The sequence below is a fragment of the Nothobranchius furzeri genome, chromosome 4, assembly GCF_043380555.1.
Source record: "Nothobranchius furzeri strain GRZ-AD chromosome 4, NfurGRZ-RIMD1, whole genome shotgun sequence".
In the NCBI taxonomy this organism is placed as follows: domain Eukaryota; kingdom Metazoa; phylum Chordata; class Actinopteri; order Cyprinodontiformes; family Nothobranchiidae; genus Nothobranchius; species Nothobranchius furzeri.
The window spans coordinates 70,601,917-70,628,027 of NC_091744.1; the positions used below are offsets into that span (position 1 = coordinate 70,601,917).

Sequence of the window (26,111 nt, forward strand, 5' to 3'; positions counted from 1 at the left end):
AAGAGAAGGGACAGGTACAGAGCTCCCTATGACTGGTGACAAGGTGTTTGTTCATTATGTGGGGACACTTCTGGATGGGACACATTTTGACTCCAGCAGAGACAGGGGAACCAAGTTTTCCTTTGAACTGGGCAAAGGTTAGCTCTTCAGCCACGTGGATGTTTGTGTATTACAGTTGCACAGCAATCGCCATTAACTTCTTTCTCTCTTTAGGGCAAGTTATAAAGGCATGGGATATTGGTGTGGCCACCATGAAAGTGGGAGAGCTGTGCCAGTTCACCTGTAAGCCAGAGTATGCATATGGATCTGCAGGCAGCCCACCAAAGATCCCTCCCAATGCCACTCTGGTGTTTGAGGTAAAAGTCTGATCAATTAGTTACTGGTCAAGTACTTCAAACTGCTTTTGTATTTGAACCATTGTGTAAACAGTTAATGTCTAATCCAACGCGTTTGCGCTCCTGTAGGTGGAACTGTTTGAATTCCAAGGGGAGGACATAACAGAGGATGAGGATGGAGGGATCATCCGGCGAATCATCACTAAGGGGGAGAATTATTCTAAGCCTAATGAAGGAGCTGCTGTTGAAGGTAATGCATTGGGTTTTAACTTTTTTTTTTTCCACCAGTTTCATCAGAACATACCAAAATTTAGTAAAGATTCCACAAAAATATAAGAACTAATGGACAAAAATGAGGATTTCTTTCTTGTAAAATATTAACATAATAAAACAAATTTATTTAAGTTATTTTGTAAACTAACTTTAGGTTTGTTTGACGAAAAATATCAGTTTATGACTTAATAACAGCACTAAAAGGCAAACAGACATTGACAATATACTAAATACTTCATAGGTTTTTAACCAAAACTTTGAAATTTGCCATTTATTAATTTTTTTTCTGTATTTAGCTTTTAATAATTTTCATAAAAAAGAACTGGAAAATATTTCAAGACTGTATGACATAAGTTCACCCCCAATTTATTTCTTCCATTTCAGTTACTTTGGAGGGCACCTGTGATGGTCGTGTTTTTGATGAGAGAGAGCTGAAGTTTGAGATCGGGGATGGGGAGGCTTTTGGTTTGCCAGCAGGTGTGGAGAAATCCATCATGGCTATGGAGCAGGGGGAAGAGGCACTCTTCACCATCAAACCTAAGTATGATCAACTCATTAAAGCATCTAAACAGACTTCAGGGTAGTTAAGTATTAAACATTGTTTTAGTAACTAGTGAGGAAAACCGATGCAAGTAAATAAGTATGAAATCTTCTGTATAGCATTAAGTGCATCTACTTAACTGGTGTATAACTGTCCTTTTTTATTAGGGCTAAATAATATAAAATGTTATTTATTTATATTGATATATATTTGTTGCACAAACTCTTCTTTAGAGTAGCACAACAGCTGATTTGTCATAGACTAAGGAGCAATAATGCCTTTGATTTGCAGATATGGTTTTGGGAATGCAGGGAATGAGAAGTACAACATTCCCGGTGGAGCAACACTGAAATACAAGATAAAGCTGACGGCCTTTGAGAAGGTAGACAAATCCTGGTGGAGCTGCACACCAGCTTAACTGTAGGTGTTGAATTGCTTTTGTTTATCTACCTTTTTCTTTAATAGGCTAAAGAATCATGGGAAATGAACACCATAGAAAAGCTGGAGCAGAGCAGCATTGTCAAAGAGAAGGGAACACAGAATTTTAAGGTAGAGGAGTGTTTTTGTTTCTGGTTTTGAACAAGTGTTACTTTTCCAGAATTGCGACCCATACATTCTGTGTGTTACAGGAGGGAAAATACAAGAAGGCATCTGTGCAGTACAAAAAGATTGTATCCTGGTTGGAACACGAGTCAAGCCTGTCTGAGGAAGACGAAGCGAAAGCAAAAGCTTTGCGTCTGGCTGCACACTTGAACTTGGCCATGTGCTACCTTAAACTGCAGGAGTCAAACCAAGCCTTTGAAAACTGCGAAAAGGTACTTAATGTTTAATCTGTGTGATAGTTCAAGAAGACTTGTGTCAGCACATAAAAATTAGCTTAGATTCTTAAATATTAAACTCGGCTGTTGTCTTTTAAAATGGTTTTTCATAATTGCGTATTATGTGTTAAAATCTTTTAAACATCTAAATATGCTCTATTTACAGGCACTGGAGTTGGATTCCTCCAATGAAAAGGCTTTATTTCGGAGGGCGGAGGCGCTGTTTTGTATGAAGGAGTTTGAGAGAGCAAGAGATGACTTCCAGAGGGTTGTTCAGCTGTATCCTGCTAACAAGGCCGCAAAGAGTCAGGTAAAATAAGAGTGATTCCTTCCGCTTTATCCAGCCCCGCACACACCAGGGGGCACACTCTAGACCAGGGGTCGGCAACCCGCGGCTCTGGAGCCGCATGCAGCTCTTTCATCCATCTGATGCGGCTCTCTGCTTGTAAACTAATTAATGAATATGTAATTACAATGCATTTTATTTTACTGCATTCATTTTTTATCTGTAGCCAAATCTAAATTTAAAGATTGTCTGCATAAACCTGAACAGGTCACCTATTTGTGCGTAATCAAACGTCTCTGTAGGAGCTTTCTGAGCTGAAGACGATATGAGGTTCTGGACTGTTCCTCAGACAGGCTCATGGATGCGTTCGCAGTGTTTTAGACAGGAACAAGCGCTATTCAGCCAAAGATTCATAATCAGGGAACATTTTTAAGTAACAAGTCTCTGAGAGACCGGGTTTAGAAAACACAGAATCTTCCTGCATGGTTCTGGTTCTGCGACGCGCTCCCAAGCCCCCGATCTATCTTCAACTCGCTGTCCACCTCACGCATGCGCTGACAGCGAGCTGCGCTGAGCTCAGTGTCCATCTCAGACGTTCTGATGGGAATCTTTTCCTGATTGATGTAGCTACCTCCACGATGTGCGTAACGATTGAAATGTCAGCGCATCTGCAGGCTTGAGATTTCTCCGTCAAAAAACAATTAAATACGGGAAATATCCGGTCAGTGCGAACCCTGTCGTTTAATTGTTTTACCTTCTTGTGAAGATTGTTGCAAACAGAAACATTAAACCTGATTAACACCAGAGCCACGCACACTGCGTCGTTTTCTCCATCAGTGTAAATGAGGGAAAAAACTAATTGATTGGATCCTTTTCTTTTCGACAATGTTTAATGCAAAGTTTAGTTCAGTAGCAAGTGTAATTACAACAGTCCAACGAGACAGAGCCTGGATTTGTATTCTGAACAGTTTGTGTCACGCCTCAAAAAGCGTCACCTGCTCAACTGTTAAAACCACTAGCAGGATGAAAAATATCAAAATATTGTAGCACAGACTGGCTACAACTTTTGGATCAATTTTATACAAACCGTTTTATTAATTGTCTTCTGTTGAAAGATTACTTTGAGGTACACGAGCGACTGGTATTAGTTGCTGTCACCTGTTGTGATCAGTTAAAGCAGCTCTCTGCTGTCTGAGGGTAGGCCCCGCCCACAACGCCACGGCTGCTGCGGCTCCCAGTGTTTTCTTTACTGTGGGAATAGGGTAATAATGGACCTTTGATGGGAAAAGGTTGCCGACCCCTGCTGTAGACCTTGTTTTTACCCTGGGTTTAAACGCTGACAGCGTTTGTCAAGTGGACGTTTATATTTCTGATCACCATTGCATTTTCTTTAACTTGTCAGTTTCTGCGTCCCTACCTCCTGCTCGCCGTCTGGTTAGTTCTCGTTTTCTTAATGAGAGCACAGCTAGCAATTTTTCTGCTGCTTTTAATCCACCCTGTTCTTCTGGTAATGACCCAGATTCCTTAACTTCTCAGTTTATTGAGCACTGCCTCCATCCTGGACAACAGCTGTCCTGTCAGAACCAGATCAGTTCCTGCAGTGAACCCTACTCCCTGATTTTCTCGCAGCCTGAAGCGCCAATGCAGAAAAATTGAGCGCTTGTGGAAGAAAACCCATTTCCACTTCCATCTGCTTCATCTAAAGCGGGGGTGTCAAATATACGGCTCGCAAACGTGTTAAGTCCGGCCCGCGAGATGGTTGTATCAACTTTATTTTCATAATTTACAATGTAGAGTGAAAATAATTTTTCAATAAAAAACCTGCTGTTCCCAATAGGTTCACTGGATGGTGTACTAGGCATTGTGTTAAGCAAGCAAGCCGTTTATCCTCAGCTAGAGCAAGTACGTCAACCAAGTGCAACAGGTGTTCTGACGAGCTACTTTGTTTTGCCCCTGATATCAATGACTGGGAGAAAAGCAGGTTTTAATTTACCGGTCTGGCCCACTTGGAACTAGATTTTCCTCAATGTGGCCCCTGAGCTAAAATGAGTTTGATACCCCTGATCTAAAGGATCTTCTGACATCCTTTAACTCTGCAGTCAGAGACGTGAGGGTTGCCTATTTCTCCAACCTGGTGTCCCAGAGCAAAGGGAACCCCAAGGTGCTGTTTAACACCATCAGCAGCATCGTCTCTCCTGCCTCTCCTACAGCCTCCATCCACTCTGTTACAGACTGTGAAAACTTTCTGTCTTTCTTTGTGGACAAAGTCAATAAGGTTAGATCTAGCATCTCTCCTTCAGCTTTATCGCCGCCTCTCCCGACTCCAACCCTGCCCATCATCCTAGATAGCTTTGCTCCTGTTTCTTTGCCTGAGTTAACCAAACTAGTTAACTATGAAGACCTCTGCATGCCCCCTCGACATCTTACCCTCATCTTTGTTTAAAAGTGCTTTTCAGTCCATCTGTCCCAGCGTGCTCTCTATAATTAATGCTTCTCTGGTCACTGGTCAGGTCCCTGCTTACTTTAAAAATGCTGTAATCCACCCGCTTCTTAAAAAACGGAGTCTCGACCCCTCTCTCCATAGCAGCTTCAGACCATCTCTAAACTTCCGTTCATCTCCAAGATCTTGGAAAAGGTTGTGGCTAAACAACTCACAGCTGCTCTTGATGAACATAACATCTATGATAGCTTACAGTCAGGTTTTCGTAGAGGTCATTCTACTGAAACAGCTCTTCTTAGGGTCTCTAATGACCTTCTGACTCACAGTGATGCAGGGGACTGTTCTGTTCTGGTCCTGCTGGACCTGACTGCAGCCTTTGACACTGTTGACCATAACCTGCTACTGGAGAGGCTGAGAGACTGGGTAGGCCTATCAGGATCTGCTCTGGAGTGGTTCTCCTCTTATCTCTCTGAGCGCTCCTTTTCTGTGGCCGTCTCCAAGTTTAGGTCCTCCACCACCTCTCTTACCCATGGTGTCCCACACAGTTCTGTGCTGGGGCATCTGCTTTTCCTCCTCTATCTGCTTCCTCTTCAGCACATTCTGAGCTCCTTCAGAGGAATCTCCTACCATCTTTACACAGATGACATCCAACTGTGGATCTCCTTTAAGCCCCATGAGATGTCAAAGCTGCAGCTGTTACACACCTGCTTAGACTCTTTTAAAACCTGGATGGCTGGGAGCTTTCTTCAGCTGAATGAAGATAAGACTGAGATCCTCATCTGTGCCCCAGACAAGCTGGTTCCCAAAGTCAGAGACTCTCTTGGTCAACTTGCTTCTCCCACCAAACCCTCCGTCAGGAATCTTGGCTTGACCTTTGACCCAGCTCTCACCCATGATTTCATGTCTTTTTCTTGTTTGCTCTTCCTTCTTCCATCCCAGGAACATTGCTGAGTCCCATTCTGTCCTGCTCTGAACTTGACAGTTATCCACAGCTCCATCTCCTCACGCTTAGACTACTGTAACTCTCTTTTCACGTGTCTGAGCAGAACCTCCCTGAACCGTCTAAAGGTGGTTCAGAATGCCTGTGCTCAGCTTCTGACCAAGTCCTCCAAATACACCCACATCACCCCGCTTCTCCTCCAGCTTCACTGGCTGTCAGTCAACTTCAGGGTTCATTTCAAGATCCTGGTTCTGGTCTATAGGGCCTTACATGGACAAGCACCATCTTACATTGGTGATCATCTCAGTCCCTACACCCCAGCAGGTCCCTGAGGTCCAGTGACCAAAGCCTACTTGGTTGTGCAGCACCAGGCTAAAGACCAAAGGATTTGCTTTGTGCATTTGCTGCTGTGGCCCTCAGACTCTGGAGCTCGCCCCCCCTGAGATCAGTGGACTCAGTGGTTTCCGTCAAAAATCAGCTGAAAACTCACTTGTTCAAGCTGGCTTTTGTGTGACCTCCTTATTCTGCTCTTTCTACTTATTCCGCCTTTCCCTGCGATCCACCAATTTCACTCTTTCCTATTCATTTTCTTTCTCCCTTTCCTTACATTATTTTTTATCAGTTTTTTTTCTCTCATTTTAAAATATTTTTTATACTTTAGTTTTTTTTTTTTTTTTGTAGAGCGCCTTGTGATTTTTATCTTGAGAGGCTATATAAAAGTTTGTTTTCTTTCTTTATTTCCATTGAATATGTTGTATTGTTGTTTTTTTGTTTTTTTTTTTGTTTTTTATTTCCAATCTCCCCGTCACTCCAGGTGGTTCTATGTCAGAAACGTATTAAAGAGCAGCACGAGAAGGACAAGCGCACTTATGCCAACATGTTTCAGAAGTTTGCTGAGAGGGATTCAAAGGTAAACCTGGTTTCACACACTTCTTTTGTAACTGCCACTAGAGGGAGCAGTGATCACATTAAGCTGGTCAGACTGGGTGACAAGCTGCTGATCCTGTCTTCTTTTCCTCCATCAACAGAAACAAGCAGAGAAAGTGAAAAGCGACAGCAAAGAGAATGAGGATGAAGAAATGGAGGTTGAAAATGGAGAAAAAGAAGCGAGTGAAGCAAAACCATAGATGTCAAATGGTTCAACTGTACTGAGACTTTTGTAACTGGCCATTTGTGTTTTAAGATGCGTGTGTGTGTGTGTGTGTGTGTGTGTGTGTGTGAGAGAGAGAGAGAGAATCACTGCGAGAGTACTGACCTTGGGCATGTTTTTGGCCTTTCATCGGGTTTGAGCTCGTTGGTGTGGCAGCTAGCTGAGTGAGTGGGGCTTCCTCAGCTGATGGCACTGGGATATGGATTTTCATAAATGAACCATGTACCATGACCCTGGCTCTGAACCCTTTTAGCCCATAGCTTTGAACGGTGCATGTGATTTCACAGAAATGAGTAGGAACTAAAGAGCATCCCAGGTGTTGTGCACAGCATTTTAAACTCCTCACCCATAAAGGGCTAGACCATTTACCTTGTACCGCCTTTTGTCCCATCATCCTCCGATGTTTTAGCGATCCATCCAAGCCTCCGCTCATGGGCCTACTGATCAATTTCTGGAGCTGTGATGGCTGTTTGCATAGATCTGATGTGTTCTGAATGCTGGTGCCTGTGTTCTAAAGTATGTACGTAGCAGCTCTGTGGGCTGGCAGAGTAATAAAGCAAACCTGGAATAGGTCTGGCGTTGAGCCGCTCTTAGCATAAAGATGAAGCTCTCTTTAAACCCCTAGGGTGCAGGACTGTTCACTTATTCTTTGGAAATATTGACTTTGTACCTTTTATTTTTCTCTTTCTGGTGTTGTACTTGTGATTTCTGTGTTTTCAAACACAATTACAAAATAGAACTGATTACACAACTCAAATGTGTGCATATGACCTGTTCTTTTTAGTCAGTGGTACCTACAGGGAAATATTAAATTAGATGTCTAATTTAATACATGCTTTTCTGAGTTTCTTTGCTGGGGAAAGTCACTGCATGATGTGTCCTAACAGAAGAATTTAATAAACTAAATAAAACTGGTGGTGCAAGTGATTTATTCATTTTTATTTGTTCAGTGGTTGATCTCAAACTGAAAGTAGGATTATAAAGACTATTGCATCAGTTGTTTTAAAGATAATTTCCATCTAGTGCTATAGCTTTTCAATTTGCACCTGATGAAGTGAGAATCGTCAAAAGATCGAGGCAAGTGTGAAAAAGTGAAGTAATGTTTTCATAAATTTTTATTGTAAATATTTTTCCAAGATGCCAGTGAGCTAACTAATGTGACCACCATTTTGCAACATGTCAGTGATTTTTTTTTTAAGACAAGATAGATAGGTTCAGTCATTAACTGAAAAAGTTGTGGAGTTTTTTGACAACAGGAACCAGAGCCATGGTAGTAAGACTACATAGGCAAAGTCTCCTAGCTATAAACTTCAAAGCAGGCTTGATGAGCTTTTCAATAACTGAACAGCAAACTCGATGCCGAGAGCAAAAGAACAATGGTGTGACAGATGAAAGACACATGCTTTCTTCCATGTGAAATCAGAAGATGCCCAGCAGCACCATCAACTCAGAACAGAAGCAGACACAGCAGACTGCACTTCTTGAGGACGCTTAGGTCCTTCAATGTCTGTAGCAAGATGCTGCAGATCTTCTACAAGTCTGTTGTTGAGAGTGTAATCTCTTCAGCCATCGTCTGTTGGGGTAGCAGCATCAGAAACGGATCTGAAAAGGCTCAACAGCCTAATAAAGGCTGGTTCTGTTCTGGGGATGACGGTGGAACCACTGGAGAAGATAATGCAAAGAAGGATTCTCCAGAGAATCAAGAAAATTATGGACAACCCTGAGCATTCTCTTCACAAGACTGTCCGACAACGGAAGAGTGTCTTCAGTCAGAGGCTTCTTCAGTTTGGCTGCAACACTGACCGCTACTGGAGATCCTTCCTGCCAACAGCCATTGTAATATACAATAACTCTGATGACTTGATTATTATTATTATTATTCTGAGCTACTACAGCAATCAATTTCCCTTTGTGATTAATAAAGTATTTTTGAATTCAATTGAAGAACTCCGGTTAATCCAGATAACTTGGTATATAGGCCAAAAAGTCCAACCTCTTGACATGGAAATGAGGCCACATGACTCAGCTCTGCTCTAAAATATGTCAGCAGGTGCTCTGAACTGATGCATGAGTCAAATATGAAGCATAGCAGAAGGAGGTTTGTTTGCTGAAAGGCTAGAGAGCAGGGCTATGACGTTTGCAGGAGAAAGAGGAACATGGAAGTTCATGCAAGTCCGAAGATGTTTTTCTGCAGGATTTGGTCAGTATGAAGTCTTTAGGACTGAGAAATACACGATTTTGTTTTTCAAAAATCCATCATGTCCTTCGGTCACAGTGAGAATTGTGATGAATATCAGATTAGATTTCAGGAGCTTGTCTTTACATCTGCATGGCAGGGCAGCTGCTATAGCACTGTTGCCCTCAAAGTAAAAAGGTTACAGATTCTAATACTGGCTGTGGCCTTTCAGCATGCCGTTTTGCATTTTCTCATGCATGCATGGGTCCTCTCTGAGCACTCTGCTTCATTCAACAGCCCCAACATCTGCATGTTCAAGTTTATTGGAGACTAAGTAGTCCCTACACATGAGTGGTTGTATGATGGACTGGCGGCCTGTCCGGGATGGCCCCCGCCTCATGCCGGATGACTGTGGGAGTTAGGCATTGTAGTGAGGAACCAGCTGTTTAGAAAATGAGTGATGTGATGGTGCACTGATAAATTCTTAATTCTGTTTAATAGCATAGATAAACCTTTAGCTACATAGATACTTGATGGACCCCAGTATAAATTATGAAATAGAGCAACTCCTTTTACTCAAGCGCAGGATGTCTTCTGGGTTCAACTGTAAAACATGATGTCGGCTGAAACACATTGAACGCTGGTATATTCTTCTAGTTCATCTTTCTTTTCAGTGTGCTTTCTTAAATTGTTAAAATAGTCAGATCAAGACTGTGTATGCTACGAATGAGCAGGGGTTAATTTGATTTCTCTGTTTTCTCTCTGGGACAGCTGTAAATCGAAACAACATGATGCACCTTGAAGTTTTGGCAATTAGCAAGATACACTTTTTTGTTGAGTAAACTCAAACAAGAACACCTTATTTTGTGGCTGATTTACCTGTCCGACATGTCCTCAAGTTTTGCATGATCATGTTAATCACCCACTGATTTAAAACAGCCGTGTTTTTGAGGAGAAAAATATCATTAGCCTGCAGAAAGATTTCCCCCCAGCACCAGGATTGGATAAGTTTGAGCTGAAATCTCATGTAGCTCCTTTTTAAGAAAAAATAAAAATAAACATTTTCTAAATGTAAAATTATCTGTATGGCTTTCGCAATTGAGAAATAGATATTCTGACCTAAAATTACGGTGTATAACAAAGTTAGGGTAGCCTACACAAGTTTTGAATAAACTGGTAAACATATTGCTTTATTTTTATCATCTTTCTAAGTGATCCTGAGTCATTTTGTTCTGCTATCTGAAGGTATTTTAACTTTTTTTTTTTGAAAAATGGCTTATTCTTTATACACTGATTCACCTATTTGTTTATTTTTTTTCTTGTTAAGCAGTTTGTTTCGAAGTTTAGTTACAGCTACAGCAAAAACACAGAAAACACTAGCTTATTGTTGGCGGGAATATGGTAATGCATTTAAAACGCACTTTGTCGTGGTTTCAAGCAAATGTGAACTGTGTTGGGCAGTTAGCCAAAATAACTGAGACATTATATTGATAAAAATAAGCTTGGTCACACAAAAAAAAAAAAAAAAAAACGAAACATAAAGGCATGTTTGGAGTATTCAAGGTAGATGGGCTAGGTTTCTGATCATTTACTCCTTCCTTTAATCAAAGAGCTACCATGTCAAGCTAAACGCTAACAAACGTATGTCACTTCCGGTAATTATTTACAAAATAATCGTTTTAGTGAAAATCTGAAAAACGTGCGTTGTAGTATGTTTATTTTTTGCAATACAACTAATACTGAATAAAATGAATTTTAAATATCTAATTAAGGATAATTGGATCAATTATTTTTTGCCACTATTATTGAGTCGTGCTTTTACGCTGAAAGCCCACCTGAACGATGGCTCGTGCTTTTACGCTGAAAGCACACCTGGCGCTGTTTCGTCCCTTTTCTGCTTTGTTCTGTCTGCCTTGATTAATTTGTGATGGGGAGCGAAGCTGGTGCGAGAATCCGACCTGCATTTCTTTCATTGTTCCGTTTCGTGTTTGCGTGTGAGGCTTCCAGGAGCTGGGGTCAGGACGACAGCTGGGCGCACGCCGTGATCAGGAGGAAAGATAAACTATTTGAAGTATTTAGATGATCCAGGGGCATCCGTGTAATTTAAGTTATACCAGCCAGGTCAGGGACTTTTGTTATATACATATAAATATTGCGGGATGAGAGCCACCAGGGGACTCTCTCTTGTGTTGGGATTCGGGGCATCGGTAGCGCGCAGCCGAGACCGAGCTCACCGTGTGGCAGATCCAATGCACGAGTAAGTCGGAACCTAGTTTCGTCCTGTAGTGAAAAAAAAAATGATCGCGACGTTTTTTCCATTAAAGAAACTGCGACGAAATGGGAAATATTTTCTTTTTGGAGCGATTCTCCTGGCTGGAGCTCTGGTCGTTTACCATGAGATGGTTGTTGCATGGAGCAATGAAGTCGGTGAGTGTTGTATGACTCAACAAGTGGTTGTCAGCTAAACTTTTTTTTTTCATGCTAATGAACACTACAAATCGATCCAGTTATTTTAACAATTCAAAAATAAAAAACTTAATATGTTTTAAAAATTATAATATAAAAACAAGTCTTGAAAATTACTTTTGCCCTAATAATCCAATGACATGAATGTTTGATACCGTTCTAGATCGTTAACATTACCTCAGAAAAGTTAAATGTATTTAAAGTGTTGTTTATTTGCTTGTTTACTAGTCTGTAGGTGTTGTTTAAGCTCAGGTCAGTGTTTTGAAAATTGCAGCTAGAGAACTACAGTTGTGTGAAAAACTATTTGCCCCCTTCCTGATTTCTTATTCTTTTGCATGTTTGTCACAAAATGTTTCTGATCAAACACATTTAACCTTTAGTCAAAGATAACAAGTAAACACACAAGTGAACAAAATGCAGTTTTGAAATAGTTTTTATTATTTAGGAAGAGAACAAAATCCAAACCTACATTGCCCTGTGTGAAAAAGTAATTGCCCCTTGAACCTAATAACTGGTTGGGCCTCCCTTAGCAGCAGTAACTGCGATCAAGCGTATGCGTTAACTTGCTACGAGTCTTTTACAGCACTCTGGAGGAATTTTGGCCCACTCATCTTTGCAGAATTGTTGTAATTCAGCTTTATTTGAGGGTTTTCTAGCATGAACCACCTTTTTAAGGTCATGCCATAGCATCTAAATAGGATTCAGGTCAGGACTTTGACTAGACCACTTCAAAGTGTTCATTTTGTTGTTCTTCAGCCATTCAGAGGTGGATTTGCTGGTGTGTTTTGAGTCATTGTCCTGCTGCAGCACCCAAGATCGCTTCAGTTTTAGTTGACGAACAGACGGCTGGACATTCTCCTTCAGGATGTTTTGGTAGACAGTAGAATTCATGGTTCCATTTATCACAGCAAGCCTTCCAGTTCCTGAAGCAGCAAAATAACCCCAGACCATCACACTACCACCACCATATTTTACTGTTGGTATGATGTTCTTTGTCTGAAATGCTGTGTTACTTGTACACCAGATGTAACAGGACATTTGCCTTCCAAAAAGTTCAACTTTTGTCATCAGTCCACAAGGTGTTTTCCCAAAAGTCTTGGCAATCATTGAGATGTTTCTTAGCAAAATTGAGACAAGCCCGAATGTTCTTTTTGCTTAACAATGGTTTGCGTCTTGGAAATCTGCCATGCAGGCCATTTTTGCCCAGTCTCTTTCTTATGGTGGAGTCGTGAACACTGACCTTAATTGAGGCAAGTGAGGCCTGCAGTTCTTTAGAAGTTGTCCTGGGGTCTTCTGTGACCTCTCGGATGAGTTGTCTCTGCGCTATTGGGGTAATTTTGGTCAATCGCCCACTCCTGCAAAGGTTCACCACTGTTCCATGTTGTTGCCATTTGTGGATCATGGCTCTCACTGTGGTTCGCTGGAGTCCCAGAGCTTTAGAAATGGCTTTATAACCTTTACCAGACTGATAGATCTCAATTACTTTTGTTCTCATTTGTTCTTGAATTTCTTTGGATCTTGGCATGATGTCTAGCTTTTGAGGTGCTTTTGGTCTACTTCTCTGTGTCAGGCAGCTCATATTTAAGTGATTTCTTGATTGAAACAGGTGTGGCAGTAATCAGGCTTGGGGGTGGCTACAGAAATTGAACTCAGGTGTGAAACACCACAGTTGGGTTATTTTTTAACAAGGGGGGCAATTACTTTTTCACACGGCAATGTAGGTTTATACTTTGTTCTCTCCCTAAATAATAAAAACCATCATTTCAAAACTGCATTTTGTGTTCACTTGTGTTATCTTGGACTAATGGTTAAATGTGTTTGATGATCAGAAACATTTTGACAAACATGCAAAAGAATAAGATATCAGGAAGGGGGCAACTAGTGTTTCACACCACTGTAGTTAGAGTGGCTGTAAGTGAAATAGAAATTGCAACAGTGAGATCATTTTCCAAAATCTAGCTTTGAGCCACTCAATCTTATGAATATTTGAAATGAATCAGGAGCCTCAGGTGAAACAGCTGGCTGTTACATAGAAGAATCAGTGTTTTAGAGCATTAAAGCAGGGCAGGGGGATGGGAGGGTCAGGAGGTCAGGTTGCACATACACACTCAGAATCTTGTTCTCACTAACCATAGCCTACTTCCTGCCCTCTTCCTTCTTTACACTTCACAGTAACATTTGTTGCACCACTTTCAAGCTCTGTGTCTGAAAGATGTCACAGCTGGTTAAAGTATGGAAATAAAACAGGTAGCATAGTCACTGTGGTGTCTTCCCACAAAACGGAAGCAGTATAAAACACAGGAAATACGACATGACTAAGACTTTTATTAGCGGGCCTGCCTGTTCTTTTATTAATGGTCACCACTTCACAGTGGGAGTGATGCTGTATTATCTCATACACAAAGTTTTAATAGCCTTTGCCCCTGTTGTAATAACTAGTCAGAGGAATGAACCTTGTAAGTTAAAGATAAACTATTTTTTATTAATTATGTTTGAAATGACCAGTCACTCTGAGGTTAACATGCAGGCGGTACATGAAAATCGTGTCCTACACCTGTTTCCTGAATTATCTTCTAATAGAAAATAGACTGTGAAATTAGAAAGGCCTGACTACTTTACGTCACACTGTCACTTAACATTCATGGACTCACCCATATTAACTTGCGACAAGGAAGGCTGTTGTTTGTTTAGCATCCAGGAAACGGCAGAGAACTTATCAGCTTGTAGAAGCTGGCCGTTAGCATTAGCAACTCCACCACACAGCAGAACTCCTTCAGGCTTGAGTTATTTGTGGAGATAAAACATCAGCGTTGCAAGTCGGTTGCGTTGATGTTAACCAATCACGGCGCCCCCAAGGGGTGGCCAATCCAAGGTGAGATGTCCTAATGTCAAGAAAAAAGACTGAAGACAAAGCCTGTTGTCTGAATCTGTCCTCTTATCTGGCAATGTTTTAGTTCCTAAAACAGGCGCACAGGAGCTTTTTTCTCCAGAGTACGACTTACAAGGCATTCACTCCTACCAGAGACAACTGCAAATGTATTAAAAGTAGGGATGTGTATTGGTGAAATTATAGCGATATGATACGTATCACGATACAGGGGAGACGATACAGTATATCACGATATATTGCGATATATTCAGTCAGAGGATATTTGCGATTTTTTTTAGACTGTATTTATTATTGGATAGAGGGATAGTAGAGGGACTTACATTTCATGGTGGAAACAAACCCCATTGCACAATGCTGCCAACTGGTGGTTGGCGTTTGAATTGCACAAGAAGAAAAGAAAATACACAAATATCCACATGTAAATTCTTCCAAAAATTAGATGCATGGCTTTTGAATATCGGTACAACATTGCAGGAAAAAATATCATGATATATTGCAATTAGGGATGGGTACCGAATTCGGTACTTTTTAAGGTACCGACCGAATTCCACAGTACCGACCGAGCACCGATTCACTTCATTTGAAACGGTGCCTCGTTTCGGTACCTGTCCTTCACAACGAGAACTTGCCTAGACAGCTGCGCATGAGCAAGAGCGTTATGTCATCGGTCGCTGCGAGCGAGTTGTAAACAGAGCAGCATGGTAGAAAGAGCGAACGCTAAAGCTTGGGTTCACTTCACTAAATGTGATGGGTAACTGGGTGATGATGAAACCAGCGACAACGATCTAAGTGAGACATCCTCATCTTAATCTGCTCCGGTAGGTAAAGAAAATGTAAGATAACGTTAGCTTGATTTGTTAGCTTCTGTTTCACTAATGGTGCGTTCGCTTTCTCCTCGGAACTCCGAAATTCCGACTAGAAGAACATGAACGCGCTCTAAAGTTTGGCTTCGCTTTACTAAATGCTTTACTAAACGGGTGATTGGGTGAAGATGAAACCAGTGACAACGATTTAAGTGCGAGGCATCATCGGTTAAATCTGCTCCAGCAGTTAAATAAACTGTTTAAGATAACGTAGCTTGATATGTTAGCTTCCTATGCCACCATTGTTATCATCTAATGGTGCGTTCGCTTTCTCCTCGGATATTCTAACTTCCCAGTAGGAAAAATCAATTGAAAAAGGACGGTAAAAGGAATGAAGATACACAGTAAATTTAGTTCACAGTAAAGATGTTTGCTTCAGTTTAATTATCAGCTTATAAAACTACAAGGATGATGTTAAAATACAAACAGTTGTATGTTATTTATTGTGATATTTATCAAATATGGTTATAAATTGAGAAAAATATGTATCTAATTATAAAAGAGAATTAAAATATTAAACACTCAAAAGTATCGGAAATTGGTACCGTTAAGTACCGGTATCGATTCGTAGGTACCGGGAATTAGTACCGGATCAATTCAAATGTCAAAGGTACCCATCCCCAAATTTGCAATATTGATATTTTCAATACACGGCTTTTGAATATTGATATAAAATCGCTGGAAATTTTTTTATGATATATTGCCATATCTATGTTTTCTTACATCCCTAATTAAAAGTATGAGTGAAGGACCCCTTTAAAGCCAAAATAAATCAACATGCCCTGTGGTGGCTGTGTGCAGTATGTTTGAAGTCCTGCCCTCTCCGTGTTGACAAATGGGACATAGTTGTAATTAAAGAATAAAAACACACCCCAAATAAGTTATTTTAAACTTTTCACTCTTGTTGATTCACATACTTCTCTTACCTTCCTGCTTAATCTTTACATATTAATCATTTCAACAAATGTAGCTGTAGTTAATTGATGTTTGAAAAGGGCCACTGTTGTATGCAGGTGAGCAAGTGGAACTTTTAGCTGCACATCATTAAAATGCAGACAAGAAACGGTCTCCAGATTGGGTTTTGGTGCATCAGTAAAAATCGCCAGGCATTGAGATGACCTCAGGTGAAGTCTTACATCTCTGTCGTAAACGTCACAATCAGTTAAAGGGAAATTCAGTTTTAAATTAATGAAAACTTTGAAGACGGCCAAAGGACAAGGAAGTGTGTCTCGTGACCTCATTTTTAAAATCTTGAAAAACATGCTGAGTAACGTTATGTTGAGACCTACTAAAACTACTTTCCTGTATGAAGGTTTACTCTTTGCAAAGATTTTCTCTCCATCAGTTCATAAACCCAAACAAAACAAATTCGTCTTTCTTTTACAACTATATCAACGCCCCAAAGTAATTACAGTAATTGGGACTAAAATTATCCATGCTCTCGTAAAGCTACTTTGCAAAGCTTCTTGATAAGTTACTAAGTAACATGTACAACAGTGTTTGTTCCTTTTTCCCCCGGTAAGCACGTATTTCACCTTAACCCCTAGAGAAACTGATTCAGACTGGTAGGGCAGGTTGTTGCAGGAGCTTACAAAGGCTCAAGGTGCAGGATCCTGGCCTTTAAGGGACAGCTTGTACCTAATCTTAGCTGCTGTAAAGAAATGTCAAAAGTGAATGGCAGCAGAACTGTACAGTTTGTCTCGGAAAATATTTTTGGCATCGGCGGTTTGCTTTAGGCATTTTTCTGCAGTTGAAGTGAGGAATGCTCACTGTACACGCTCTGATGTTTTTGAGTGTTTATTCGTTTTGTGTGTTGCTGCAGAACAAAGAAAATAAAGTAAATTTGCATTTTTTTTAATTGTGCACCTAGTTTGTGATGTGTTGTCACTCTGTTTACAGCAAGTAAAGCGTTTGGCTGCAGGTTTCAGATCTTGCTTTCCGGATGACTAAACGTGTTAGGTCAAATAGCTAACTTTGCACACACGTGTATGTGCATATGTGCATACATGCATGCATGTGACCTGTTTTGTCAGGCTTACGGGGTTTTCCTCATGTTGTTATTTCTGGGGCTTGTGGGTGTGAAATTTTCAATCAATCATTAACTAGTAAATCTGCACATTTGCATATAATGCTATGTTTAACCTATTCTGCATTTGCATGCTCGACTTTTCCCAACCATGCAAAAGATAATCTCATCAGAGAAATTTTTTCTCATCACTTTTTCTTGTGCCAAACCTTAAACGAGTTATGGCTTACTCACATTTGTCTCCAAGGAGAGACTTTGCATTTTATTACTGTACTATTTCTGGGGCTTGTGGGTGTGAAATTTTCAATCAATCATTAACTAGTAAATCTGCATTATTATTGGGGCGACGGTGGCACAGGAGTTAAGTGCTCGCCTCGCAATCGGAAGGTCGCAGGTTCGAGACCCGTTCAGTCTGTCGCTGTCGTTGTGTCCTTGGGCAAGACACTTAACCCACATTGCCTGCTGGTGGTGGTCAGAGGGACCGGTGGCGCCTGTGCTCGGCAGCCTCACCTCTGTCAGTGCGCCCCAGGGCAGCTGTGGCTACATCGTAGCTCATCCCCACCAGTGTGTGAATGGGTGAATGACTGATTGTGTTGTAAAGCGCCTTGGGGGGTTCCAGGACTCTAGAAGGCGCTATATCAAATACAGGCCATTTACTACACATAGTATTTCAGCTGCCGTAGAAAACACTTGGTTTAAATTGTGTGTAACATTTTGTTGTTTAGGTTTCATTAAATCAATCTTTGTTGTCGTTTGTGCATTTTCTACATAGATGTTAATTTTAAACCTTTGCACAAATAACCTCAAATGTTTATGCAGCATTCCTTTTTAAGCAGCTAGTTATTTATCCCCTATGCAAAGTAAAGTATGACGTTTAGTTGTAGATAAACCAGCTAAAGGTTTGGTTTTCTTTGCTGCTCTGCAGAATAGCTCATGATGCCAGAATTGGCCTTCATGTCTCAGAGGGTAAATGTCTGGAGATCTCCACCCTGGTGATAATGACAGACCTTCCTAAGCTCTGTTCCCTCACTATCACCACCATTACCACAGGCTCATAGAAGCCTAAACAGTGAAGCTTTATTTTAAAACTCCCGCTGCCCTATAATTTGAGCAATAACGGAGGAGGTCAGAAGGAACGTATCTACTCCTGCCAGAGTGTGAATTATTTTTGCCGTGACAGATTTGGTGCCGCGTCACAGCAGAGCTTTGAAGCCCATCTGTGATTGAAATGAGTTACTTTCAGCAATCATCAGTTGGGATTTAAAATTGGGTGACTCCTGAGGGACTGTTTTGAATGCAGAGTTATCTCATCTATGGAGTGATTTAAATAGGAAGAACTGGGCATGTTTAAGGGTAGTTTCCACCCGGCCTGTTGAAGACGTGACACACTCTAAGCCTGATCGATTGTGATTATAGCTTGACAGGATTTTAATGTGATAATTTAGTTTAAAGGAGACATAACATGCTTTTAAGTTATTCCTTTTTACATCTAAATCCTTCAGTTGGGGTCTAAATACAGTGGAACTGCAGTTCTTTGGTCTGATTTCCTCATTATTGTTACTCTACAGACCCTCATCTACCCCTGTTCTGAGGAGAGTCTTGAGAATTAGCCGTTTTTGGGTACTGTCTCTTTAAACTGGAGGAGGAGCTGTAAACTCCGCCCCCCTCCATAGTGCAGATCTGTACTCTCCTCCCCCAGTCGGACTTTGTAGTTCTATAGAGAAATCATTATTTAGCATAGCAGATTTAGCATAGCATATTAGCATTTTTAAAACATGTGGGGAGAGTAGTTCATCAATCTGTTTCAAGGCTGCTAACTCTCTCATGCATTTGTCTGTAGTCACTCACACACCCGTCACGGCCGACGGAGGGACAAGCGAGCAGGCACGTGCGCGCGCACACACACACTCACACACACACCCGTCACGGCCGACGGAGGGACAAGCGAGCAGGCACGTGCGCGCGCACACACACACTCACACACACACCCGTCACGGCCGATGGAGGGACAAGCGAGCAGGCACGTGCGCGCGCACACACACACTCACACACACACACACATCCGTCACGGCCATAGACTGTACATACACACAAGGAATGCTGCTTGCTTATTTATTTCTATAAAAAATGTTTTAAAAAATGATACAGCTCATTAAAACACCATTAAAAGAATATATTTTATTAAAATCTCTATCTATATATATACATACATATAACTATAAATCATTTTATAAGTAGTCTTATTTTATATTGGGTGTCTTAATGGCTGAAAATGGATAAAAAGCAGTTACATTTTAATTTAAAGATTTGAGATTCTAGTCAAAAATAAATAACATTCCTCCAAGTGTTCTTTAATGTGATCATTATAATTCTAATGCTTACAACTTAGTTTTTATTGTCTGCAATGCGTAGCCTATATCTTTATTAAATATGTGTTTAGCTGTAAAGTGGTAATTCTAATGTGTACAGATAGGTGGACATCAGTGCTGCAGTGAAATTCCCAAGATCAGTCTGCTTTGCTAACAAATATAGTTAAATCTTACCTGTATTCTAAATAAATACCGTTAGGTGAAAACATCAGTAGGCATTGAGTTATTGATAAAATCCCTAACAGCCAGAATGGAAGAAGAGCATGCTGGGTCATCCTGGATCTGAGCCTGTTCTGTGTATTTACCTACAGAATGCAATAAATGTCTACAAGGCTGAGTTTGGACCATTACATCTAAAATAAAACTTACAATCAGTGATTTTTTAAATTGTTTACATTAATATACAAATTTTCTAAGTATTAACCTCACAGCAAATAAGTAGAACAATATAATAAACAGGTTTTAGTAGTTAAACAGGGCGTTGTGCACACAGGTGCTTTGTGTCTCGGTGCTGGTGGTATCTAGGTCTCAGAGTTCCTGTCCTCCTGCCGTCTTCTGTTGTCCTCAGGATACGGATTGATGTTTCCTGATGATGAGGGAGGGGAAGTATGTGGGCTTCAAACTGGTCCTGGATAACAGTGGGAGACCTCCGTTGTCTGAATACTGAGACCAGAGGGTTGGTGAGATGCAGGTCTTCTCTACCTCATCTAGAAACGGAGTTGGTTCAGGGAAAACTTTTCCAATGACCAGTTCCATGATGTCATCGCCATATTCTGCAATGATAGACAATAACTTTAATGACATATTTTGTTTACAAGCAACTTTGGGAAAGTTGTTTCTTTAACTTTCATGTTTAAAGTCACGTTTGTGTTTGTTCACAAGTTCACTTTGCTGCAGTGACTTCATATTCCTACAAATGTAATAAAATAGTGACACTAAAATTATACAAATGACTCCTTATGAAAGGAAGCTCATTAGAGAGCAGTGCAGACAGACTTACTACATGCTGCAGCTGTTTTTGTAGGCCAGCTGCTGCTGAATTTGGGGAAAGTTATTCTGCACACATCCAGATCAGATGGTCGATTACAGAAAATAATGTAATTCAATAATTTCTAAACAGAATAAACAAGTAAAACATCAAATAAATCACTCTGCTGTCATCAGACGGAGTGATACAGGGGGTGAGGTGTTCTTAATGATGAGGGTGGCTGAAGTGTGTCATCACTCACTTTGGTCTGGTCCAGACCGTCTCTTTACTGGTGGGTCTCCTTCCTCAGTAGGTGACGTGAGCTCCAACATCCGAGCGTTCTGTGTTCCTTAGAGGAGAAGAAAAGTAACATTAGCAAGCTGGCTAAATTATTTTTTACTAGCATCTCAAGGCCTTGGAGAAGCAGATCTTCACTTACCTAAACATCAGACCAGTTTGTCCCAGCTGAGCTCATCAGGGCTTTAGTCTGACAGCCTGTCAGTGAAACATGGCTCCAGCCTTCTTGATGTTGACTCTAAAAAGCAAAGGAGCATTTTTACTTTTGTTTTAATTATTTTACAGCCGATTTTATCAGCTTTCCGACGCTCACGCTCATACAGACGGTGAGCTTTGCTGCGTCTGACTGATGCAGTTAGTTTTTATATCTGCAGTGAGACAAAAAACTAACCTCACTTCACTCAGAGATCGTTCTTTAAAACTCTATTAAATCCACTGTGTTGACGCACTTTAATGACTTTGTCACGCTGCATTTTAGCTGATATGGGACTTTTATTTACTGGATGCTAAGATTACATCACACTCACGTAGAATAACACACAGGCTCTCTGCTGTTACAATCAGTGGGAGGTTATCATCTGGTGTAAAAGAAGGCGTTGGTCAGAAATCACGTTTTATTCCACGAAAATCAGCCAAATCCACATTAATCTGGGTGCTAACTTTACTAGCATACTGTGCTAGCGATAGCAAGCCGGATGCTAATGCTTTAGTGCTGCTAATGCCCGTAAATCTAAAGTAAAGTTTGTCGACATTTTAGTTATATGAAGCTTACCGCTCTGCTGCTGTGTCCCGTCGCTGCCACATTCAGATGGAAATGATTCCTTTTAGATAGATGAAGCCCTCAGTACTTACTAGCCTGGAGACACGAACGAACGAACCGCGCGCGCGCGTGCGCGCACACTCACACACACACACACACACACACACACACACTACTTTTTTCTTCTGTGTTTTTTTAGCAGTAGTGTCATCAGCTCCTGGGTTTAAATACTGCCACACCACCCTTCCTTAAAACGAGGAACAGTTTTGAGCTGTGTGTGGCTAAAATAACCAGACATTCTGCATTTTTCCAATAGGACTACAAAAAATCTTAGCGAGAAGAAAAAATGGCGGATTGGCTCTGTGTTTAGCCGAGGGCCATTACCATATTTGGTAGTTATCCTGACGAAATAAATTACTGATGTAATAGATAATTTGAAAAACTGAACGGGTGGACAAATATGCCCAAAACTTAATTATTAAATATCTAAATAGCAACTCCAGTGAATAATATAAGCCTTTTTGCTCACTTAGACACTTAAAATGTGAACACACCGTGTTAATGGATAAAAAAGTAGGTTTTTCATGTTATGTCTCCTTTAAGTGTGAAGCCAGTCCAATAATAATAATGCAAAGCGCTGACATTTTTGTGAATATTTCCAATCTCTAAATGGGTAATGCGAGCTCTGCAGCGTTACCCATTAACGCTGCAGAGCTCTGACCCTTTTCCTGTTTTCCTTCAGGTGTCATTCCTGATGCTGACGGCAGCAATTTGAAGAAAGTCACATCTGACCAGAGGGTAAGGAGTGTCGATGGAGGGTGAAAAAAGATGTCATGTAGGAACTACAGTGCTGAGGAAATCATGTTGACATTCAACCAGATTTTTTTTTTAGGATAAAAGAAACAACCCGGCAGACTCTGTGGAAGATTCAGCTTCTTGGATCTCCAGCTTCATTCCGCAAATCTGGAAACCTGAGGTTTGTTTGTGTGTTTGTGTATGTGCACACATGATGCACATTGGTTGCATGTTTTATACTGCACCTCACCTTCTTTGAACTCTGAATAACGTGCCTGAACCTGCCCAGTTTACTCCCAGCTCAGTGCATTTGCCTGTTTACAGTTTCTTTCTAGTAGCAGACTTCAGCAGCTTTCCCCCGCCTTGAATTGGGGTCATCATGTTTCCACTATATGAGGCGGGTCTGTGCTTTAGTCCGTTGCTTGCGCCTCTTGTTTCATGATGGAGGGCAACCGTTGCCATAACCACAGTTTATTGTAACAGTACCTGGGATCATGTTTATGCAACTTCTGACTTTTTAAACCTTTTTAAAACATTTTTGTCCCGGCTCTTAGTTTTCTTCTAGTTTTTATTCCTTAAAGGAATGCGTTGTCTTTAATTTTACTTATATCATTAAGAATGCACAAGTTTCTTGGTACACAAAAAAAAAGGTGTAAAATGTTATTAATGCTGCAAAACTTCAAGATGTTAACGATGGTTATTTTATAAAAAAAAATTTTCAGTTTTTCCTTAATGTTTACTTTTTAAGGATTACAATTACATCTCAATTAGTTCCAGTTAAAAGCTGTAGGTTGGATTGCACATCTATGATCAGCTTTAGTCATGATTTACTTTCTGCTTTAACACGTTAATGTTTTGGTCTTTGAATGAAAAAGATTAAATTATAAAGTTCTATTTGAGGGTTTATGAAATAGAACCATGCAGTCACCCTTAAATGATTTTATGTTGTAATAATTTTGACTTGGAAACTAATTGCATGCTTTACCAAAACTTGGATTACATCCAGTGTCATAATTTAAGTCATCGTTCATCCCTCTGCAGCCTAAAGGGCTTTAAAGCTTAATTGCGGTGTCAAAAACTTTGCTTTTCCATCTCCTGAATCCAAAAATAAAGTTGGAAACCTGCAGGAAATTAGCAAAAATACTGTATGTAATATTATATAATAAATACTGTACAAAATGTCTATATTAATTCAGTGTTGAGACTCGTGAAGCATTCCATATTTGCATAATGCCTTTAAAAGTTTCAAGCCTGCATTTTGTTGTACAGTTGTCCAAATAATATATATATAATGCACAATTCGTGACTTTAACAAAGCTGTAACTGACATCAAATGAAACAGTCTGCCTTTGTTCCAGGACTTAGAAAATAAAACTAAAACCCTGTTAAGTATTACAACCATCGCTGCAGCCTCGAGTGATCGTTCCACAGCCCTCTGTGTGAACTTCATGATAACCTTTCAGCTAACTTTGCTGACGACAGTAAAGCATTCAGTTTGACCACTAAAGGAAACCAGATCAACCACATCACATGGGTTCTGAATCCAACTTGCCGTTTCCTGCTCCAGTGATGCGATCGTCACACATTTAGATCAGATAACGTGGCGTCTTTGGCAGACTCCACTCAGGTGTGTGTGAGCATCAGGGCATCTGGACCTCTACTTCTACTCTTTCTTATTTATGCTTCCCAGCATCCAAACGGGTCTCCATTTTACACCTCTGTTCTTTGAGGTGATTCCTTTGAGTAATACGTGGTGTACAGGATGAAGGTGTGTTTCACCGTGCTGTTGGTGTCTAAGGGAGGATCTGTTGGTTTTAGTTTTATAAGTGCTTAAGCCAGATGGAGAGCGATCCTGCTGCAGCAAACATAACATGTTGGTCTGGTCTCATCTGTCTTCCTGCAGTTTAAAGGACAGGCCAACCTGCATGTGTTTGAGGACTGGTGCGGCGGTTCTACTGCTGACCTTCGCAAGAACCCGCACTACCCTTTGTACCCACATGTGAGTCACACTCTTATCTTTGATGTGCATTTACTCATGTTTTAACTTTTTTTAAATGAAATTAAACAAAATATGTGACATATTTTATTTACATAATGGCTAATTCCCACATCAGCACACTTATGCTCTCATTCTGGAGATTTTAATCTGTGTTTTTAATCTAAGCATGTATAACGTTCTGGTGAGTTGCTGACAAATGCACGCTCACACATGCACATGGCTTCCTGGTTGCATTCTTACATCTCACGCAAAAGCCTCGCACTCTTGAGCTTGTAATGTCCTCCCAGCCTCAGTCAACTACAAACCTGCTTTTCTGTGTTTTGTACATTCAGTCCAGGACCATGGTGCAGAAACTGGCTGTCACCCCTCAGTGGACCAACTACGGGCTCAGGATATTTGGTTACTTACACCCCTTTGCTGATGGTACTTCCTTTACTTCTACGCTCTGTTACTATGCATGCATGCTGTCAGTGTCAGCTTTATTTTTATTGCATTAGCTGCGATTCTACTAGACGAGTTCTGGGACATTTCTGGGAGGGGGAAGGTGACGGGGAAAATACGATGACTCGGTCGTCTCAACTGTTGTGTCTCTATACAAAAATTGGCCTTTTGTGCTGCAGCAATGTTCTTAGCAATGTGCTAAGAAGTCGGCATATTGTAAATTACATCACTTGGCGTCAAAGTCATGAATAACATTAAAGATGTTTTGTTTTATGAAGGTATACTGTGCAGTGGGTATATTAATAGAGCGACTGTGTCACTTAAAAAGTGGCATTCAATGACCAGATGAAACGCCACAAAGTGGTGAAATTACCCAGAATTTCCAATAGTGGAGACAGGTCTATTGAGTCACTTGAAGTTTCCCATGCAGTCTTGGTGCTTGCATGCTGTAGTAGATTCTTTCACAGATTAGGAGCAGCTGCTGCAAAAGCTGGTGGTCAGACCTGTGTTCTAGGTTGGGTGTGATTATGTAAAAGGTCCTGGTGATAGAATGGGACCAGATTGTTAAAAGCAGTGAAGGGAAACCAGCGATTTTTATTGATTTAGTAGTAAATAAATCTGGATGTCATCTGCAAAGATGTGCATCTTATGCTTGACTTAAGAGTGAAACTCTGCTTCTTCATCACTTTGTTTGATTTGTTTCCTCTGGTTAGGAGACTTTGTATTTGCTTTGAGCTCTGATGACAACTCGGAGTTCTGGCTCAGCACCAACCACTCCCCCCTAAACCTGCACTTGCTCGTCTGGGTTGGAAAGGTGTGCTTGTCATCCTTCTGGATCAATGGAAAATTCCTTAAAGTTGTAGTAGTTAGTCACCTTGTGTATTTTTGTTTCCATAGACTGGTAAAGAATGGACAGCTCCTGGTGAGTTTGAGAAATACGCAAATCAGACGTCAAGACCAGTTCGGTGAGTCTCTGCTACTGTTCATGTGTTAGTCACTGGCTTTAAAAAAATCATATTATTCAGACTGCAGAGTTTGTTCTTTTACATTAAAATAATACAAATTTCAAGTGTCTTATCCTTGTATGTTATGAGTTTATGATTCTAACTAGCAGCGGTACCACAGATTTGTTCTTTATAAAGCATCATTTGGACATCATCAGGGGACAGATGCACTGAATGGAACTCTGTTGATGGGAAAAACTGTCCAAGTATATTTCAAATTTCATTGAAGCTAATTCAAATAAATAATGCAGATTCCTCATTTGGTCCACATTATA

At 40.6% G+C, this 26,111-nt stretch overlaps 2 protein-coding genes and 1 long non-coding RNA gene across 4 annotated transcripts in view; 2 read left to right on the top strand and 1 right to left on the bottom strand.

Annotated features, from left to right (window-relative positions):
* fkbp4 (FKBP prolyl isomerase 4) overlaps nt 1-7,697 on the top strand; it is an 8,697-nt gene extending 1,000 nt beyond the window's left edge. Inside the window, exons 2-11 of the mRNA XM_015964578.3 lie at nt 1-137; nt 214-356; nt 465-585; nt 993-1,149; nt 1,441-1,531; nt 1,615-1,698; nt 1,779-1,964; nt 2,134-2,277; nt 6,448-6,543; nt 6,662-7,697. The exon at nt 1-137 is cut by the window's left edge and continues 8 nt beyond it. Of these exons, the coding sequence (XP_015820064.1) occupies nt 1-137; nt 214-356; nt 465-585; nt 993-1,149; nt 1,441-1,531; nt 1,615-1,698; nt 1,779-1,964; nt 2,134-2,277; nt 6,448-6,543; nt 6,662-6,760 (1,258 nt within the window). The 3' untranslated portion in view covers nt 6,761-7,697. The remainder of the gene's footprint in view (nt 138-213; nt 357-464; nt 586-992; nt 1,150-1,440; nt 1,532-1,614; nt 1,699-1,778; nt 1,965-2,133; nt 2,278-6,447; nt 6,544-6,661) is intronic.
* Nucleotides 7,698-10,870: 3,173 nt separating this feature from the next.
* Nucleotides 10,871-26,111, top strand: part of b4galnt3b (beta-1,4-N-acetyl-galactosaminyl transferase 3b) — a 38,233-nt gene continuing 22,992 nt past the window's right edge. The window contains exons 1-8 of one of the 2 annotated variants that reach the window (XM_054733116.2): nt 10,871-11,216; nt 11,284-11,386; nt 22,340-22,395; nt 22,490-22,573; nt 24,296-24,391; nt 24,724-24,814; nt 25,546-25,646; nt 25,730-25,797. In XM_054733116.2, coding sequence (XP_054589091.1) covers nt 11,359-11,386; nt 22,340-22,395; nt 22,490-22,573; nt 24,296-24,391; nt 24,724-24,814; nt 25,546-25,646; nt 25,730-25,797 — 524 coding nt within the window. In that variant the 5' untranslated portion in view covers nt 10,871-11,216; nt 11,284-11,358. Of the gene's footprint in view, nt 11,387-22,339; nt 22,396-22,489; nt 22,574-24,295; nt 24,392-24,723; nt 24,815-25,545; nt 25,647-25,729; nt 25,798-26,111 lie in introns of both variants that reach the window. The other variant, XM_015964579.3, reaches the window with a different exon arrangement.
* Nucleotides 19,361-21,321, bottom strand: LOC139069765 (uncharacterized). The gene is made up of 3 exons (XR_011520469.1): nt 20,980-21,321; nt 20,803-20,889; nt 19,361-20,346 (listed from the first exon to the last, which is right to left on the bottom strand). It is a non-coding gene; the product is annotated as an uncharacterized lncRNA (long non-coding RNA).